The sequence below is a fragment of the Labeo rohita genome, chromosome 9 (genome assembly GCF_022985175.1).
Source record: "Labeo rohita strain BAU-BD-2019 chromosome 9, IGBB_LRoh.1.0, whole genome shotgun sequence".
In the NCBI taxonomy this organism is placed as follows: domain Eukaryota; kingdom Metazoa; phylum Chordata; class Actinopteri; order Cypriniformes; family Cyprinidae; genus Labeo; species Labeo rohita.
The window spans coordinates 18,854,513-18,873,060 of record NC_066877.1 but is presented as its reverse complement, the minus strand read 5'-3'; the positions used below and the strand labels follow the sequence as shown (position 1 = coordinate 18,873,060).

At 35.7% G+C, this 18,548-nt stretch overlaps 2 protein-coding genes across 3 annotated transcripts; one reads left to right on the top strand and one right to left on the bottom strand.

Annotated features, from left to right (window-relative positions):
- The first annotated feature begins 1,747 nt into the window (after positions 1-1,747).
- On the top strand, positions 1,748-6,837 carry dbr1 (debranching RNA lariats 1). Its single transcript, XM_051119982.1, has 8 exons — positions 1,748-2,096; positions 2,302-2,426; positions 2,603-2,683; positions 2,765-2,850; positions 3,571-3,795; positions 3,907-3,984; positions 4,116-4,261; positions 4,950-6,837. Exons 1-8 carry the CDS (start codon positions 1,900-1,902, stop codon positions 5,716-5,718), a joined length of 1,707 nt encoding a protein of 568 aa, XP_050975939.1. The 5' UTR covers positions 1,748-1,899; the 3' UTR covers positions 5,719-6,837.
- A 1,841-nt stretch (positions 6,838-8,678) lies between these two features.
- On the bottom strand, positions 8,679-18,079 carry rab5b (RAB5B, member RAS oncogene family). Of its 2 annotated transcripts, none has more exons than XM_051119419.1 (6): positions 17,974-18,079; positions 16,030-16,318; positions 13,992-14,143; positions 13,772-13,894; positions 12,884-12,977; positions 8,679-10,355 (listed from the first exon to the last, which is right to left on the bottom strand). In XM_051119419.1, exons 2-6 carry the CDS (start codon positions 16,190-16,192, stop codon positions 10,243-10,245), a joined length of 645 nt encoding a protein of 214 aa, XP_050975376.1. In that variant the 5' UTR covers positions 16,193-16,318; positions 17,974-18,079; the 3' UTR covers positions 8,679-10,242. The 2 variants fall into 2 exon arrangements, with proteins under 2 accessions (XP_050975376.1, XP_050975377.1); XM_051119420.1 differs by having other exon boundaries at positions 16,030-16,229; positions 17,974-18,062.
- Between the last annotated feature and the right edge of the window lie 469 nt (positions 18,080-18,548).

Here is an 18,548-nt window from a genome sequence, read left to right as displayed (position 1 = left end):
TATGTTTGTTTTTTAGATCAATTAATTAAATTAAATGTTAAATGAAAAGCAATATATAATAATAACTATTGGTAATTACTCAACTATTAATTATTATTATTGATTTTTTGAAACTTTAAGATTTTAAATGTTTTTAAAGAGGTATCTTCTGCTCACCAAGCCTGCATTTATTTCATCCAAAGTATAGAAAAAACTGATTAATAAAAATATTTTTACTATTTAAAATAACTGCTTTCTATTTTAATGTATTTTAAATTATGTGTAAATTATAGTGTCACATGATCCTTCAGAAATCATTCTAATATGCTGATTTGCTGTTCAAGAAACATTTATTATTATTATTATTATCCTCATCATCAATATTTAAAACAGCTGTGTACATTTTTTTTCAGAATTCTTTGAAGAATAGAAAGATCCAAAGATCAGCATTTATCTGAAATAAAAAAAACTTTTGTAACATTATACATGATATCATTCAAAAGCTTGGAGTCAGTATAATTTTTCTTTTATCTTTCTTTCTTTCTTTCTTTATATTTTTTGGGAAAGAAATCATAGAAATTAATACTTTTATTTAGCAAGGATGCTTTAAATTGATCAAAAGTGATGATAAAGACACTTATAATGATACAAAAGATTTCTATTTCAAATAAATGCTGTTCTTCTAAACTTTCTATTTATCAGAGAAACCTGAAAAAAAATCTACTCACAAGTTTTCAACGTAATAATAATAACAAATGTTTTTGAGCAGCAAATTAGAATATTACAATGATTTCTAAAGGATCGTGTGACTGGAGTAAAGACACTAAAAATTCAGCTTTGAAATCACAGGAATAAATTACATTTCAAAATATATTCAGATAGAAAACAGTTACTTTAAATAGTAAAAATATTTCAAAATGGTACAGTTTTTTGCTGTACTTTGGATCAAATTAATGCAGGCTTGGTGAGCAGAAGAAGCTTAAAAACATTAAAAATATTACTGTTCAAAAACTTTTGACTGGTAGTGTAATTTACTTATTTTTAAATAAAAAATGACAAAAAAGAGACGCTTCCTCTTTGGAGCTGTATTCAAATCTTTCTTACAGCGGACATTTGTGCAAGAAAAGCATAGATTTTTTTCTCAATAACAAATTATAAATATTGGTACTTGGAATAAAATACTTGGCGGTCTCTTTTAATTGACTGAAGAAATCGTTTGTTTATTAATCATAATGGATTTGATTGGTCCTCACCGATCATCGCTAAGAAAAGTAACACGCACCACGTGACAAAGCATATCGCAACTGGCTGCACTTTCAACATTGGTATTTCAGTTTCAAATTCAGAGCTCTTTGCTTCTTCTTAATTTTTTGCCAGATTCATGACTACAACAGCAAAAAGAAAAAAAATGTAATGGTTTGAATAATAATACAAGGCATTTAACAGTAGAAAATTGTGTATTATATAGAAAAACGTCAAACAGACTTTCTATCAATTCTGTCAGTTGTTTTAGTTAAGTATACGTTTTATTTAAACAAAATCCTGATAAATTTTGCGTTGCTGTTTCGTTATACATTATATACATTCCATATACTGTTAGCGTGCACACTAAATGCTGATCATTCTTTAAAATCAAAACATTATTATTATTATTATTATTATTATTATTATTATAAAACATTATTAAAAAATAACAAATGAACAAATTTAAATTACGGAAAGTGTGGATGAAGAATAAAAATGGATGTTGTGCACTTGGTCACATGACCGTTCTGCGCATGTGCATAGTAGCATGTGAGCACAGGGAGGCAAAAACGGCTGCTGGAAAAATATGGCAAAAATGTAAAGGTTGGCCATCTGTGTGATGGATAACGCGTTTTGTCGTCTTTGAGCGTAAGGCTGTAGATTAGAGATATAAGGATGAAGGTGGCAGTAGAAGGCTGTTGTCATGGAGAGCTGGATAAGATCTACGAGAGCATCAGTTACCTGGAGAATAAAGAAGGAGTGAAGGTGGATCTGCTGCTCTGCTGCGGAGACTTCCAGGCTGTCAGAAATGAAGGCGACATGAAGTGTATGGCAGTGCCTGCCAAATACAGACACATGCAAACTTTCTACAAGTAAGTGAGCGACTGGTATTATTCAGAAGATGTTTATTTTATCAAACAACTTAATGAGAGTAATTGACTGTACTACAGCGATAGAATAAACACAGTGGTTGCATATTCATTTGTAGTCAGTGGATGAAGAACATTAAATATTTTTGAGTGAATTTGTATCGATGCACCATCGTTTCTCATGTCATGTCAATCGTTTTTTCCCAAGGTACTACACTGGTGAGAAAAAGGCTCCTGTCCTGACGATTTTCATTGGTGGAAACCATGAGGCATCAAACCATCTGCAGGAGCTTCCATATGGAGGCTGGGTGGCCCCCAACATCTATTACCTAGGTGAGATCTTTGGTTCATACTCACTAATGCAAATATTATTACTTAAATATGTGGTAAGATTAAGAAGAGTAGTACTAAATTTGTGTTGTAATGTATACTCAGTCTTTAGTGGTTTTCTTAATAGTACTTGTCTTAAATAGCAGTTCTCAATGGATTTGACGTTCCTCATTCCTCAGGTTATGCTGGTGTTGTACGCTTTAAAGGTGTACGGATCGGCGGTCTTTCGGGGATATTTAAATCCCACGATTACAAGAAAGGTGATTTTTAACTATTCCAAATCAGTTGTGTTCTATAACCCAAATATGACATTTTTAAAACTTTTTTTTATGCAATTTCAGGACACTTTGAGTTCCCGCCATACAGCCCGGAAACCTTGCGCAGCGTGTACCACATAAGGAACATTGATGTCTTCAAGCTTAAACAGGTAAATCTTTATGTGGCATCTATGAAATCAGTAATTTTAGATTAAGAAATATCTATAGAGGGTTTGCGCTTACGGTTTGGTCGGTTACCCGGATGCAAACAACAGCATGAATTGCACGGTTAATGTACTACTGAATACATTGTTCTGCTAATTTAAGCTGTTGAAACCACAAAAAAAAAGTATGGAAGCTGCTAAATCATATAGAGAAGGACTTAGTAAGCTGGAAAGGGGCCAACAGTTTGACAAACTAAAGTTAATAGGTGGTAAAGATGCGTACAAGCAGTATTAATTAAGATATTAGCCTAATATTTCACCTACCTGACTGGAAATGATAAGAACATACATGAATGTTCTCAAGATTTTTGCCCTGGATATCCTGGATCAGTTTGGCCGACCACAAACGCCTTCTGTTCCTCAGACACTCTTCTCCTTTATTTGTTATCACTTTTGGCAGTCTATAGTACTCCAAATGGTTTTCCTGTTCCGAGTGATTAGTACAACCCAAAACATGACAATAATTGACCATTTTCAGCAGCAAAACATGCAAGTTTCGTCAGTTCAGTGGCATTGTTTATGTTCATTCCCACCAATATGTCCGATTGATGACGTGTGGTAAAAACACTCTATTTTATATGAGAAAAACAGCTACAGTTCTATTCATAAAAAAGATGGAAATAGTGGTTCGCTTTCCATGTATAATTTCTAACTTAACTCCTCCAGATCAAGATGCCAATAGACATCTTCATGACGCACGATTGGCCAAGAGGCATTTATCACTACGGTAACACAAACCAGCTTCTCCGCAAGAAGAAGTTTCTCAGACAGGAAGTGGAGAGCGGTATCTTGGGCAACCCTGCTGCTGCAGAGCTTTTAGACCACTTGCAGCCGAACTACTGGTTTTCAGCTCACCTCCATGTGAAGTTTGCTGCAATGATGCAGCACAAGGTGGGTCTTTGTGGGAATATAAAAAAACTGAGGTATAGAAACCTGTTTATCAACAGTCTCTAGAGTTTATTTTCCATTATAAAGTAAATAACAAGCTATTTTTCATAACAGGCTAAGAATAATGCTGCCCCAAAGATCACCAAGTTTCTCTCACTTGACAAGTGTCTTCCACATAGAGACTTTCTTCAGGTAATAATTCTGCTGTTTCCATTAACAAGTGTATTTCGAACTCCTCCAGTTGTATCCACTTTGTACAATTATTCTGAGACCCAAATAGTAGATCTAGTCAATGTGAGCGAATGAATGTTTTGATATTGCAGATTGTGGAGGTGGCAGACAGACCTGGCTCATCTGCAAACCTTGAGTATGACCCAGAATGGCTAGCCATCTTGAAAGCGACAGACAGCCTTCAGAAACCATCCTGCAATTTCTGGAACCCTCCACAAGACAATGGACTACACACCCGGTACAGACTACATTATAGTGGCCACTTTTGCATGCATATCATTTTCCAATTACTTTGCCAAGACTTAGTTGTATTCCCAATAAATTCTGTTCTATGTTGCTGGATTACTGTGGGAATCCTGGGTCCAGCTGCATAAACATAACTATTATTTAAAAAAAAAAAATCTTAAAGAAATAGTTCACTTACAGATATGTACTCACCCTCTTGTCATCCAAGATGTTCATGTCTTTCTTTCTTCAGTCGTAAAGAAATTGTTTTTGGAGGAAATTTCAGGATTTCTCTTCATAAAATGGACGTCAATGGTGCCCCTGATTTTGAACTTCCAAAATGCAGTTTAAATGCAGCTTCAAAGGGCTCTCAATGATCCCAGTCAAGGAAGAAGGGTCTTATCTAGCAAAACAATGTTATTTTCTAAAAAAAAAAGTACAATTTATATACTTTTTAACCTCAAACACTCGTCTAGTCTAGCAGAAGTACCGACCCAGTGTTTACAAAGTGAACATGCAAAGGTCGTCAAACGCCCTTTACAAATATAAGGTAAAATAGCAGTGTAGGATGATTTTGACGTTGGAGGAAAAAATGAGATGGGATTTTTTTTTTTTTTTTTTTGACATACTGTACCCTAACTGTCATATCTCTCACATTTAGTTTTTATTATTTAGCTGTCCTGTTCCTCTGCTTCTTTCAGGTGGGATTTCAGTGCATCAGAGGAAGCTATGATGGAGGTCGTGGGTGATTTGAACGGTGACCTTTGCATCCCTGAAAATTTCAGCCTGACGGTGCCTGCCTATGACCCCAACCACCCTCAACCCAACACCGACCCAGCCTATTCCACCAATCCCCAAACTACAGAGCTGTGTGCCACCCTCAGCCTGACAGACATCTACATCCTGGCTGGGCAGAGTGAGCAGGTTTATGCAGAGGAAGGTGCCACAGGTGCGACTGAAGAAGAGGAGGATGAGGACAGCACAGGGAGCGTAGACGAACCCAGCGAGTACCCCACCGACACCTCCGGCCTCTCCAGCTCCTACAACCCTGATGAAATCACCATCGAGGACGAATGGGTGGAGGAAGAGGATGAGGGAGTAGGATGTGCCGAGGAGAAAGGGACAGACGCAGTGGTTCCAGAAGGGCAGGTGGGGAGCCAGGACAGTGATAGAGACAGCAGTCCCCAACGAGAGACGACTAATAGACTGATCTTACCACCCCCGTGTGCTGCACCAGAATCGGAGGCTCCACTACGCTCTTTGCAACCTCTATGTCTCCCACCTCCTTCAGCATCCCTCTCTCAGGGCAGCTCAGAAGAAGAGGGAGGCTTCACACCAGCCAGGGTTCCCAAACGTACCAGCGGGGAGACGACACAGGGGGCAGCAAGTCACACAGGCGGCACACCTCAAATCAAACGGAGAAACCAGAGTATCTACACAGCGGTAGAGGATGAAGAGAGCGAGGGCTAGATAAATGCAATTATATTTTTTGATCAGCAAATTACTACAAAGTATGATCTGCCAGATAGTGTGCTGACTCTTTTCGAGTCTGAAGAGTTAAATGGGTTACTAGACTGATTTAAAGGGATGGTTCACTAAAAAATGAAAATTCTGTCATTAATTACTCACCTGAATGTCGTTCCAAACCTGTAAGACCTTTTGTTCATCTTCGGAAAACAAATTAAGATATTTTTGATGAAATCCGAGTGCTTTATGACCCTGCATAGACAACTGACACATTCAAGGCCCAGAAAGGTAGTAAGGACATTGTTAAAATGGTCCGTGTCACATCAGTCGTTCAACCTTAATTTTTTGAAACTACGTGAATACTATTTTTCTGCAAATAAAACAAAAATAATGACTTTAGTCAACAATTTCTTGTCTTCCGTGTCAGTTTGACGAACATTCATGAGAGTACCATAATGTGTGCGTGTTCATTCCTCTGCTTGTAAACGAGGCGCACGCTTTGTGGTATTCTCGTAGCTTCATAAAATTTACTTTTTTTTTAACAATGTCCTTACTACCTTTCTGGGCCTTGAACGTGTCAGTTGTGTTGTCTATGCAGGGTCAGATTTCATAAAAAATATCTTCATGTGTGTTCAAAAGATAAAAAAAAGTCTTACAGATACGACACGAGACTGAGTAATTAATGACAGAATTTTCATTTTTGCGTGAACTATCCCTTTAATGTAAATTGTGATCTGCTTGGTAACTACTGTTTTTAAAGAACATGTTTTTTTGTTTTGTTTTGTTTTGTTTTGTTTTGTTTTTTGCTTTGAGTATGAGGAGTTAAAGAAAAACTATTTTCAGAAATGTCAAGGTTTAGAACATTTTTTTTTTTGGTATATTCAAGTGTACAAAGTAACACCACAACTCAAATTTTTATCATGTATTTGTCATTTCGTCGCCTTTGTGATGGGTTTTAATGATTCATTTATTTCTGTTTTTTAGACAAATATATCACATTACTTAGTAATTTACTGTCTTGGTTATTTTATTAGCTTTGTGGTGATTGACTTGGCTTTGCCATGCTGTTGTAAATACATCAAAGTCTAAATAATAAATGATCCTGATGTCTTTTTTTTTGTATATTTTATGTCAGTCTTTCATTACAAAGGCAATAACTTGCTCCATGCCTGTAGCAACTTTCCTTTTTGGTTAACCAGTGTCACTGAGCTGTTGGCATCATCCTGGTTACCTCCACAAAAATCTTTTTTCCATTGTGTTTTAAATAACTGGAGAAAATTTGCTTTGTGACCAACGAAATATTGATACATACACATTCATAAAGATAATGTTAATTTGTGAAAACACTTTTTTTTAATGAATATTGAAGGATAAATGCAATTTCTATAAGTAAAAAGCCAAAACTAAGCAATACATTGACTGCAAATTCAGTCTTAATCTACATACACTACTAGTCAAAAGTTTATGAACAGTAAAATTTTTAATGTTTTTTTTTTTTTTTAACAAGTCTCCTCTGCTCATCAAGCCTGTATTTATTTGATCCAAAGTACAGCAAAAACAGCAAAATTTTGAAATATTTTTGCTATTTAAAATAACTGCTTTCTATTTAAATGTTTTTAAATGTAATTTATTCCTGTAATCAAAGCTACATTTTCAGCATTACTTCAGTCTTCAGTGTCACATGATCTTTCAGAAATCATTCTAATATGCTGATTTGCTGTTCAGGAAACATTTATTATTATTATTATCAATATTTAAAACAGTTGAGTATTTTTTTTCAGGATTCTTTGATGAATAGTAAGATCCAAAGATCAGCATTTATCTAAAATAAAAAGATTTTGTAACATACACTATACCCTTGCAGTATCATTATAAAAATTATAGAAATTCAATACTTTTATTTAGCAGGAATGCATTAAATTAAACAAAAGTAATGATAAAGACATGCATAATGTTACAAAAGGTTTCTATTTTAGATAAACGCTGTTCTTCTGAACTTTATCTTCATCAAAGAAACCTGAAAAAATTCTACTCCTGCTGTTTTCAACAAGAATAATAACATGTTTATTTGAGCAACAAATCAGAATATTACAATGATTTACGAAGGATCATGTGACTGGAGTAATGATGCTAAAAATTCAGCTTTAAAATCACAGGAATAAATTACATTTTAAAATAGAAAATGGGTATTTTATATAGTAAAATAATTTCAAATTTGTACTGTTTTTGCTGTACTTTGGATCAAATAAATGCAAAATAAATGCAGGCTTGGTGAGCAAGAGAGACTTTTTTTAAAAAACATTAAAAATCTTACTGTTCAAAAACTAGTGTAAGTTTCTGTAGAATAGATTGTAGGAACGTGAGAATAAACACAACAGAGTACAGCAGAATATTACAGATGAAATGTTATGTCGTAGAATAAAATGTGAAAATATCTTGCGCATGTGTTGACCAGAGACTTTATTTAAGGCATCTAACTAAAACCCACTGACTTTAGAACAATGGAATAGGAAGTGCAAACGTGGTTTTCCTGCAGCATTCTTTATTAGAGATTAAATCTACCATTCCAGACATGCTCTGTTCATCTTGAAAATGACGTCAAATGACACTTCTTAATGACTTTTCAAGTCAGATGTTTGACCTCGAATGCCATTTCGGCTCTATTCAAGTAGGAGAAGGCGGAATTCCAGAGTTCTGTACGTGGAATGCAGCACAATACACCCAGAGATCCATCTATTAGCATTCAGCTCTAGGGGTGTTTGGGAAACCTGTTGGATCATTATGTTTGTCATTTCATTTGGTGTTACTAGTGGCATTCTGTTTAGATAATTTAAGGGTAAATTTTAAAGTGAAAGGTCACATGGGTGTAGCTGGAGAATTGTTGAATGCTGTTTCCTCATTAATGACGGTTAGCAGACGTTTAGATCAAGGCTAGACAAAAAGCCACAGAAACTAAAGCCACATTTCATTCATAGCAGAACAGCACAGCTTTATTTAACATTTCAGTTCACAGAGGTGTTAACAGGAGATCAGATCTATTCCACAAAAAAGGTGGACCTGAAGACACATGACAAATGACTTCTAGCTGTGTGACACCATATCATGATACCTAACTCATTCCCTAAATGACCATATAAATGTATTGGTAACCCATTGAATTACTGACTAAAATCAATTTTAAATAAAACTCATTTTTGTACACATCAACAAACAGCATCCATAAAACAAAACTTCATAAATGACTCTGTTACTAACACGCTCAACTAATTATTCTTACAGGTTATTGCCTGTAGACTTCGGGCCAACGTCTCCAAACGCTACTTTTCGGCGGTCTGACGACCTCAAACAAGCCCAAAACAAAGAACACGGAAAAAACGGAGTAGGCACTTCTGTTTTTTTCCACTTTTTCAGGGGCTTTGTGGGCCAGAAATTCCCTTGCTGCTATTTGCCATCCAGGCGTTGGTTGCTAAATCATTCACGTTGTTGATTTGTGGGTGCTTGAATTTTTTTGTTGCTTTTTAATAACACATACTGAGACATTGGCCTGGTATTGCATGACTTCCTCGCCCAGACGAATCGATGTGCGTTATTCTGCGATTACTCGTGAAGCGAAATGGTTTACGATTAGTCATCTGGTTGCTGCCAATATGTGTAAATGATTTGTTGATTGTTTCTCAAACAGTAGTTTACACAAAGCGACAAGAACGTAGAGAAGGCATCGTAGAGCTTGCTGTTGTTTCGTGAACTTCAACACTGAACTTCAAGATCAACGTGGTCGGGAGAAGGAAATGGGATAGGGAAGACGACATTGATGTTCTTCAATACTTTTCGGGTCTAAGATGGATGACGAGCTACGTGAGGGAGACCAGTTCAAACAAAGGTAATAAATAAAGCTGGAGGCTAAAAAAACAAGCTCAGGGCGAATGGAAAAACTTCTGCTTCAGTGTTCCTTTTGTAGTTGCATTAAAATTTAGTAGATGTGGCTCATGGGTGAAGAATTGCTGGGGTTAGTTTAGGTTAAGGTGCTGACGTCCTTCCAGTGTTAGAGCTGGGATCAGAATGGGATAGCCCAGAGCATATAGATACTCTTACGGATAACATACGGATGCTTGAAGACTTCTAGCTGTTTTAAAGGGGCATTACGGAGCATTTCGGTTCTAATAATTCTTCCGTTCATTCTGGTTCTTCTGTGTTCCTCTATCTCTTTGGGTGTAACCCTGGAGCTTGCATAATGAAAATGAACAGAGGCTGAAATTATTGTTGACTTAAAAATAATACAGAATCCATATTTACTGCCAGATATGACAGAGTCCATCGTCCGTTGGCTTTCTGCCTTGTCCATCAGAAGTCTTCCTCGAGAAATCTCTTTACGGCATCACTAAGGGATTTTCCCTCATTCTCTTTCTGTTATTCCTCTCTCTTTCCATTTCTTTCCGTATCCGTCTTAGGAGGTGAAAAGGGTGAAGGGTGGGATTTTGGGAAGGAGAAGGTGTCGGTGATCTCCCGTGATGGAGTGTTGACAGGCCTTTAGTTCCCACAGCAGCTTCGAGTGGACTGTGCATCTGGGTCCTGAAGATTTACCCCCCTGTGTCGGGCAGCATGCGTGGGGTTTTGGGTGTCTGTTTTTGGCATCTTTTTTGCTAGTGATAAATATAAAAAAAGTTAAATGAAAACCAAGAGCCTGAACAGTATTCTTAATGTTAATCATTTGTTTAAATTGGCATGGAATGAAAATTCACTCTATTTCCTGAATGTTATTGATTTTATTGCAAATGGCTCATCCATGCATGCATGTTTTTTTTTTTTTTTTTTAAATCATAATTTTTAAATCAAAATGTCACAAACTTGATCTACCGGTAAAACAGACTTCTCCCAAATGTCTTCAATCATATAGTCAGTTTAAACCCTGCCCTTTTCTAACAGTCAGCGGTTGAGTTTAGACCTTCCTCCATTCAATCAACAACTGATTGAAAGACAATCTGGAAAATCTAGTACTGGGACAGTATGCCAGGCGAATTTGGTAATTCTGCCTGTAAAAAAAAAGACTAACAATAGTCTAACATCTAAAGTTAGTAGTACCTTACAAACACTTTGCCAATTGACCCTTCGCAAAAACCTGCCTTAGTTACTATTGCTATGTCTGACAAACAATGCTGCTCTCACACTACACATCATGTTCTCATCCAGTGCAAAATACATCACGGAGCAAAGAGGAAACTGACAACATGCTGACAAATAAGACAGAGCAGATTACTTTTGGTATGAAACAAGGTCTCAGCTTTAAAATGTTGTCATTTTTTAAGAAATTCAAACAATAAATATGTTTTGTGGCTCTTTAATGTGTTAGATCACTGTATTGTCTTATTAGATCAATGACCTGTGAACCGATTGTCTTATCTTATTTCTTGTTTTTCCATAACATGAATGAACCTCACATCCAGGCTCATCACCACCCGCTGGCTTTAGGAAAACAGTGAACAATGGGCAACATGCATTTAAAGTATAAGGAATACAGTGGCATGTGAAAGTTTGGGAACTCCTTGCAGAATCTGTGAAAATGTGAATAATTTTAGCAAAATAAGAGAGATCATACAATATGCATGGTTTTTTTTTTTTTTTATTTAGTACTGTCCTGAGTAAGGTATTTTACATAAAAGATGTTTACATATAGTGCACAAGATAAAAATACTGAGTACTGTTCTTCAGAAAAATCCTCCAGGTCCTGCAGATTCTTGTTTTCCAGCACCTTTTGCATATTTGAACCCTTTCCAGCAGTGACTGTTTAATTTTGGGATCCTTCTTTTCACACTAAGAACAATTGAGGTACTCAAACGCAACTATTAAAAAAAGTTTCAAACATTCACTGATGCTTCAGAAGGAAACAATGCATTAAGAGCCAGGGGTGAAAACTTCTGAACAGAATGAAGATGTCCAAATGTTTCTTGAAATAACATTTTTTTCCATTTAGTACACCCCTTCAGAAGCAACAAAAGATACTTGCATGTTTCCCAGAAGACAAATTCAGTACAATTTGCCTTGATCTTCAAATTCAAAAAGTTTTTACCCCCCAGCTCTTAACGCATCGTGTTTCCTTCTGGAGCATCAGTAAATGTTTGAACCTTTTTTAATAGTTGTGTTTGAGTACCTCAGTTGTCTTCAGTGTGAAAAGATGGATCTTAAAATTATACAGTCACTGCTGGAAAGGGTTCAAATATGCAAAGGATGCTGGAAAACTAAAGAATTTGCTCAGTTTAACTGTTCAGAAGAAACAAGGGACTCATGAACAACCATCAAAAAACATAAACCGTCATAGATCATCCAGGTAACCACACACAGTATTAAGAACCATGGGTTCCCAAACTTTTGAAGGGGGTTATTTTAATAATTTCAGCTTTTTTTGGCTTGTGGACTATATGTAAACACCTTTTATATAAAATATCTTACTCTGGACAGCAATAAATAAAAAATAACATGTATTTTGTATGATCTCTCTTATTTTGTTAAAATTATTCACATTTTGACAGATTCTGCAAGAGGTTCCCAAACTTACGCATGTCACTTTATGTCAAAGTCTGTCATTTGTATGTCAAAAGTATGTCAAAAGATATGTGCCAAACATCCTGCTGCCACCTGATTGCACTATGAGTATAACTGAATATTGGCATGTAGATGTCTTCAGGCCAGGACTTCTATCAAACATGAAATTTGGTGCAGACTGAACATGGTATGTTTGAGTTAGTGTAAAACATGACATATCATGTTGCCAACAGGTGGTGCTATGATTATAAATGAACTTTGGCATGTAGATGTCTTCAGGCCAGGATTCTTACCAAACATGTGAAGTTTGGTGCAGACTGCCACACCCACTTCTAAAACCCATATCAGATGTAAATTTTGGCCACTCCTGGGGTGTGTGCAAAGTTTTTGAGCATGTTTAGGCCCTCAAAAATTCATTTTGGAGAATACTAATAAACAGAGCGATTCCAATAGGTTCCTCACACCTCAGTATTTGGGCTCTAACTATTCTTGTTACGAAAAAAATTAACAAAGTCTGTCACAACCTGACATTTAAATTATTTTCTGACGACAGCTGTAGATAATACAGTTTTCTTGTAGTAACAATAACCAGGTGCAAAATACACTAGTAAGAAGTTGGTTTAACACTCACCAATGGCCAGGAACAACTCGTTTACATTCATTGCAGTCTTAGCAGACGTTTCCATGAAAAGCAAGCCTGTGTCTTCTGCATATGTCTGGGCTTCCTGTATAAAAATGTAAAATGAATGTCTGGGTTATTGCACACAAGACATTAGAGAAATAGTCAACAGTTTGGGCTGCAAATGTAATTATTGTAATATAAATTGTACCACTGTTAACACAATTATATACACAAATATATGCTTTTATTTAGCAGAGATGCACTAAACTGATCAAAAGTGACATTGAAGACATTTAATGTTATGAAAGATTTCAATTTATGCATTCTTTTGAACTTTCTATTAATCAAAAAATCCTGAAAAAATGTATCTACGGTTTCTACAAAACGGTGATAATAATAAGCAATGTTTCCTGTGCATCAAATCAATATATTAGAATGATTTCTGAAGGATCATGTGACACTGAAGACTGGAGTAATCGCTGCTGAAAATTCAGCTTTGCCATCACAGGAATAATTACATTATAAAATATATTAAAATAACAACAATCGTTTGTTATTGTTATTGTTATTGTTATTGTTAAATCGCATAGTATTTCACAATATTGCTGTTTTAATGTATTCCTGATCAAATTAAATGCAGTCTTCGTGTGCATGCGAGGCTTCTTTCAAAATGATTAAATCTCACTAACCACAAACTTATAAATGGTACTGCATTTTGAGACTAAAGTGGTTTCAGTTTTGTTTATTGAAATAAAAACAGCAGCACACTACACACATCACACAGACAATACCAGAGCTATTTATAAATCAAACCACAATGTTATTATATTTATTGACAGGAAAAACCTTAACAACCCTCCATGTCTTGAAATACGAAAAAAGAAATAAAGATATGACCTCATACTCCACGAGTCTCTTGTCTGCTAGGTCAGCCTTGTTTCCTGCGAGAGCAATGACAATGTTGGGACTGGCCTGCCGCTGCAGCTCTTTCACCCAAGCCTTTGCTCGCTCAAAAGTTTCCTACAAACACACAACTAAAGTCTAAGCAACAAATCTACTATTTTACCAAATGAAAGTTTGTATCCTTTGTATATGGAGTGTACCATTGTAAACTTACAGGCTTGGTGATGTCGAAAACTACAATAGCCGCCTGGGCTCCACGGTAGTACATGGGGGCCAAGCTGTGGTAGCGCTCCTGTCCAGCAGTGTCCCAAATCTCAAACTTCACTGTAGTGTCATCCAAACAAACAGACTGTGCCAAGAACGCAGCTGAAGGTGGGCAATAGACAAAAAAAAAAGTTTAGTAATCTAAACCAGAGATTCAAAGATTAATAATACTGATATAACCCTGATATTCTTTGCTCTTGGAATCAGGGTTGTAAAAATACTAAAACTTTAACCTTTTTAGTAACTAAAAATGGACACTGACCCCCGGTGTTATAGCCAAGGCTTAAACCTAGTCCCAGACTAAAATGCATACCTGGGCTGTTTCAACTGAAAAAAAAAAAATAAACTTGCACTGACTGAACTTAAAATATGTCAGTTTATCTAAAGCATGTTTATAAAAGCTACTTAAATGTCCTAATTGAACTACGGCCTAAACCTGGCTTAATCTAAGCCCTGTATGTGAAATCGGGCCTAAAACTAACAAAAATGAAAAGTAATTCTAAATATTAAAAAATACTTACCCTGTAAGTAATACTAATAAAACTCTTTTGAATAGAACACTAAAATGTAAGGTTTTTTTCTTTTCTAATTTTTTATTAGATAGGACAGTAGAGAGTGAACAGGAAAAAATTGGGTGGAGAGAGGAGGGTGGAATCGGCAAAGGACCTCAAGACGGGATTCGAACTCGGGTCACATCAAGCACAGTAGTGCTATATGTCGGCGGACTAACCACAAGGCTATCTGGGGCAACAAAATTTAGTTTTTTAATGTACAAACAAAACATTACAGTCTAAATACAGCAAGGGTAAAGCAAGTGCAAACAGCTTATATTTACGCTAATGAACCATTTACTAAGCAGTTGAATTATTCAGTCTGATTACTATTATTAAATGTTTAACATTATTTTAATTAATTATTCATTGAACAGTGTATTTTTTCACATTGCTGGTGCCACAGCAATAAGCTACCCCAGGTTTTCATGTGACTTTACCTTTGGTTCATGCCTTAAAATACTCCTTAACAACGGTATAATCACTGCAATCCATGACTTCAAGTGGTTTATTGCTGTAGCAAGAATTCCAATCTGATATTAGCATTGCAGTAAGTCCATTTGTATGTTATCTGTCTGATTCTAATTTATGAGAGCCAAAGTCTATAAAAATATTTGCAAACACAAGTGTGAAAATTATACTCAGAGATATTAAGCCTGGTTTGTCATCATACTCACACGTGATGACTGTGACTAAGTATAAGATCAGCTCAGTTTGAAGTCAAGTTAACACAAGGTTACAGATAACTATAAAGAATCAACAAGTGTGTTCAGCACTGCTGACTGTACTGCTCACACCCTATGAATTTACAAGTTTCTCCCTGGTATTCTTCCTGATCTTGCCAAGTGTATGTTTGCACAACAGGTCATGGGCAAAATTCTAGGTGTTTTTTTGTTTCAGACCAGTGCTTCTGTAGCAAAATTGGTTGTGCAAGGTCAAAAGATCTACCAAGCTATGTACAATACCATTCAAAACTTTGGGGTCAGTAATATTTGTAATGTAAAAGAAGTCTCTTATACTCACCAAGATTGCATTCATTTGATTAAAAAATAAAGAGTAAAAACAGTATTACTGTGAAATATTATTACAGTGTGTTCTATTATAATATATTTTAAAATCTAATCTATTATGTAGGCACTACTCCAGTCTTCAGTGTCATATGATCCTTCAGAACTCATTCTAATATGATTTGGTGCTCAAAAAACATTTATGATTATCAATGCTGAAGTAGCAATGGAATACATTTTTTAAGGATTCTTTGATTAATAGAAAGTACAAAAGAACAGCATTCTTACTGAATACAAGAAGGCTATTAATTTATTATTTTAAAAACACAATCACACTGACCCCAAAATTTTGAACGGTGCTGTATGTAGTGATGTAAATATAGATTCCTGTATTTCTGAACTCCATTTAAATTCATCACTTATGCCTCACCTCCAATGGTGGTCTCCTGAAACTCATCAAACTGGCCCTTAACAAAGCGCAGCACCAGGCTGGACTTGCCGACGGCCATGTCTCCCAGCAGCACCAATTTAAACTGGCAGATCTTGGTCTGCGGTAGGCTTCCATTGGCCCTGCCGGTCCCGCGAGTGCTCATGATGTAGGAAGGGTGGCCGTCCTCCCTGACAGCGTCTCTAAAAGCAGCAACTCAAAGCAGTTGACAAGTTGGTTTTTTTTAGTACTGGAGACTTTATGTTGTGAGGACAGCTGTCAGACAGTGATGCTAAAAAAATGAACAATAAGAGTAGAATGTAAGTGGAACTGGTAGTGGAAGAGGAAGTAACTTCCAACTAAAACATTTTGTTGTAAAAGAGAGCTAACTTACTAAAAATGACTGTTTTTGTCATCAAGTAATTAAAAGCTTTTTTTTTAAATATTGGACAGCTAGTCGTGCACGATTGAAACAACATAAGGGTGAGTAAATGATGTCAATGCCAACATTTTCATTTGTGTTAAGTTCTCTTCTCTCTTCATACGCAGCCAAATTACAACTTTCAAGTCAGCAGTCAGAACCACAAATGCTCAACGAAGTGAATCAGTTCTCATCAGGAATAGGGAAGCTGATGAGTAAAGCAACACAATAACATAACTTAGGTAAGACTGCATTGCTAAACATCCTCATGACAGTTTAAATCTGTGTGTCGTAAAATGTCATAGATAATATTTCTAATTTTAACAGCTTTAAAATGTCTAAAGAGAACAAAGTGGCAATTATTTAAACATAAGTGAACTTCAAAACTGATTTGACAGGCATAGCATGCAAAAAAAAAAAAAAAAATCAACTCTTTTCTCGGAATGTTGGTAAAAACATCTGGTTACTGAAAGTATAGCCTCCCTCTTACATCCCAAATCCACAATTTCTCCCCCAGAACGGATTTTACTGTTGCAAATTCCTCTTGTAATGGATTGTGACATAAACAAAAATCAATAAGCTAGATGTTGTGCAGGTAGAAAACCACAGGGTTTATGAAACTGTCACGTCTTTGTGGCTTCTGTTGTGTGCAGTTCTGCTCTCTGAGTTTGCATTGGTATCGCTTTGCAGTGCAAATATTTATAGCTTAACTTTTTAAGTACATAGGTCAAAGTCGGCTGGGCATCTCATACAGCAATATAAAGGTATTAAATGAAGTGTTAGTAAAATAAGAACGTGCACTTAATTAACATCTTTGTTGAGCTGATTGTGTAACAATACAGTTATATTGATAATGTTGTTTTAATGAATTGCATTTACACGTACTAAACACTTACATTGTAGAATTAAAAGTTACCATGATTTGCACTTACATTTATTAACACAGTAAAACTACAGTGTGGCCACTGCATGATACAGCATTTGTCCATTGAAAGTCTATTGATCTGAATAACTCAAATAATCAGGTGTATGCATAATTTTTGGTTTGATTAATAACTAATAATCAAGCATATCTCTACTGATCTGATTAATCACTCTTATAATCCACTCCTGTATGTCCATAAATCTGATTAATGACTCTAATAATCAGGCGTATGTCTATTGATCTCAATAATAACTTTAATAATCAGGTGTTTGTCTATTGATCCGAATAATAATTTCAGTAATCAGGAGTATGTCGACTGATCTGATTAATAACTCTAATAATCAAGTATATGTCTACTGGTCTAACTCAAAACTGTCATAATCAGGTTTGTGTACGTGATCTAATCCATAACTCTGACAGTCAGGTAAATGTGTCTGTCATGATGCATTAGAGGCGCAGTATAGACTCTGACCATTAACGTGACTCGTCTCGATCCAGGCGAAGCGGGCCGAACGGTGCCATGAACATCGATTTCTAAAATAATCACACCTCTTTTACGTACATACAGTCATATAAAACTACCAGCATTAGTGATATTTACCTGTTGTTGCCAGTGGCGGCTGTTTTGGTGGCGGCTGTTCGGTTGTTGATCTATCAGCTGGTTATCGGTCTGCGAGCACTTCCTGCACATCCGCGCATGCGCAGTGAGCCAAACAAGTCAAAGCATTTGGAGAGAAAGATTTCTTTGTTTTAATTACTAATTTGTGGATAAAAAACAATGTATGGGTAGTCAATATAAGATTGATATCGTTTTTCTTTTGTAAGAACTACGCTTAAAATTGCACTGCTGTTTTATATAGTTCTTATTTAGGCCTGTATAGTATTATTTGTATAGTTAAATATTAAAATATTTCGAAAAATAAAATTAAAACTAGGTTACATTTATTAAAACGCAAATAAGACAATTAAATAGCTTAATATCTCTTACACTAGACTTAATTGACTAACTTTTATTTTGAATTTGGGAGAAAAACTTTAACAGAAGGCTCTTTTTTGTTTAAAAAAATAATTTATATTATCAACGAATAACTGAAGATTTATAAATAACGCCAAATGTCATTTTATCATTTGATTGTAATCGCTACTTGCAAAAAAATGGATTTTGTCATCAATCAA

Excerpts from the sequence above, each read along its gene's own strand:
- dbr1 (XM_051119982.1), top strand. The coding sequence starts at position 1,900 with ATGAAGGTGGCAGTAGAAGGCTGTTGTCATGGAGAGCTGGATAAGATC. Across the intron at positions 3,985-4,115 it reads CACATAGAGACTTTCTTCAG|ATTGTGGAGGTGGCAGACAG; the intron begins GTAATAATTCTG and ends TTGATATTGCAG. Across the intron at positions 4,262-4,949 it reads GACAATGGACTACACACCCG|GTGGGATTTCAGTGCATCAG; the intron begins GTACAGACTACA and ends TGCTTCTTTCAG.
- rab5b (XM_051119419.1), bottom strand. The coding sequence starts at position 16,192 with ATGAGCACTCGCGGGACCGGCAGGGCCAATGGAAGCCTACCGCAGACC. Across the intron at positions 14,144-16,029 it reads TCAGGAGACCACCATTGGAG|CTGCGTTCTTGGCACAGTCT; the intron begins GTGAGGCATAAG and ends GCCCACCTTCAG. Across the intron at positions 12,978-13,771 it reads AGAGACTCGTGGAGTATGAG|GAAGCCCAGACATATGCAGA; the intron begins GTCATATCTTTA and ends ATTTTTATACAG.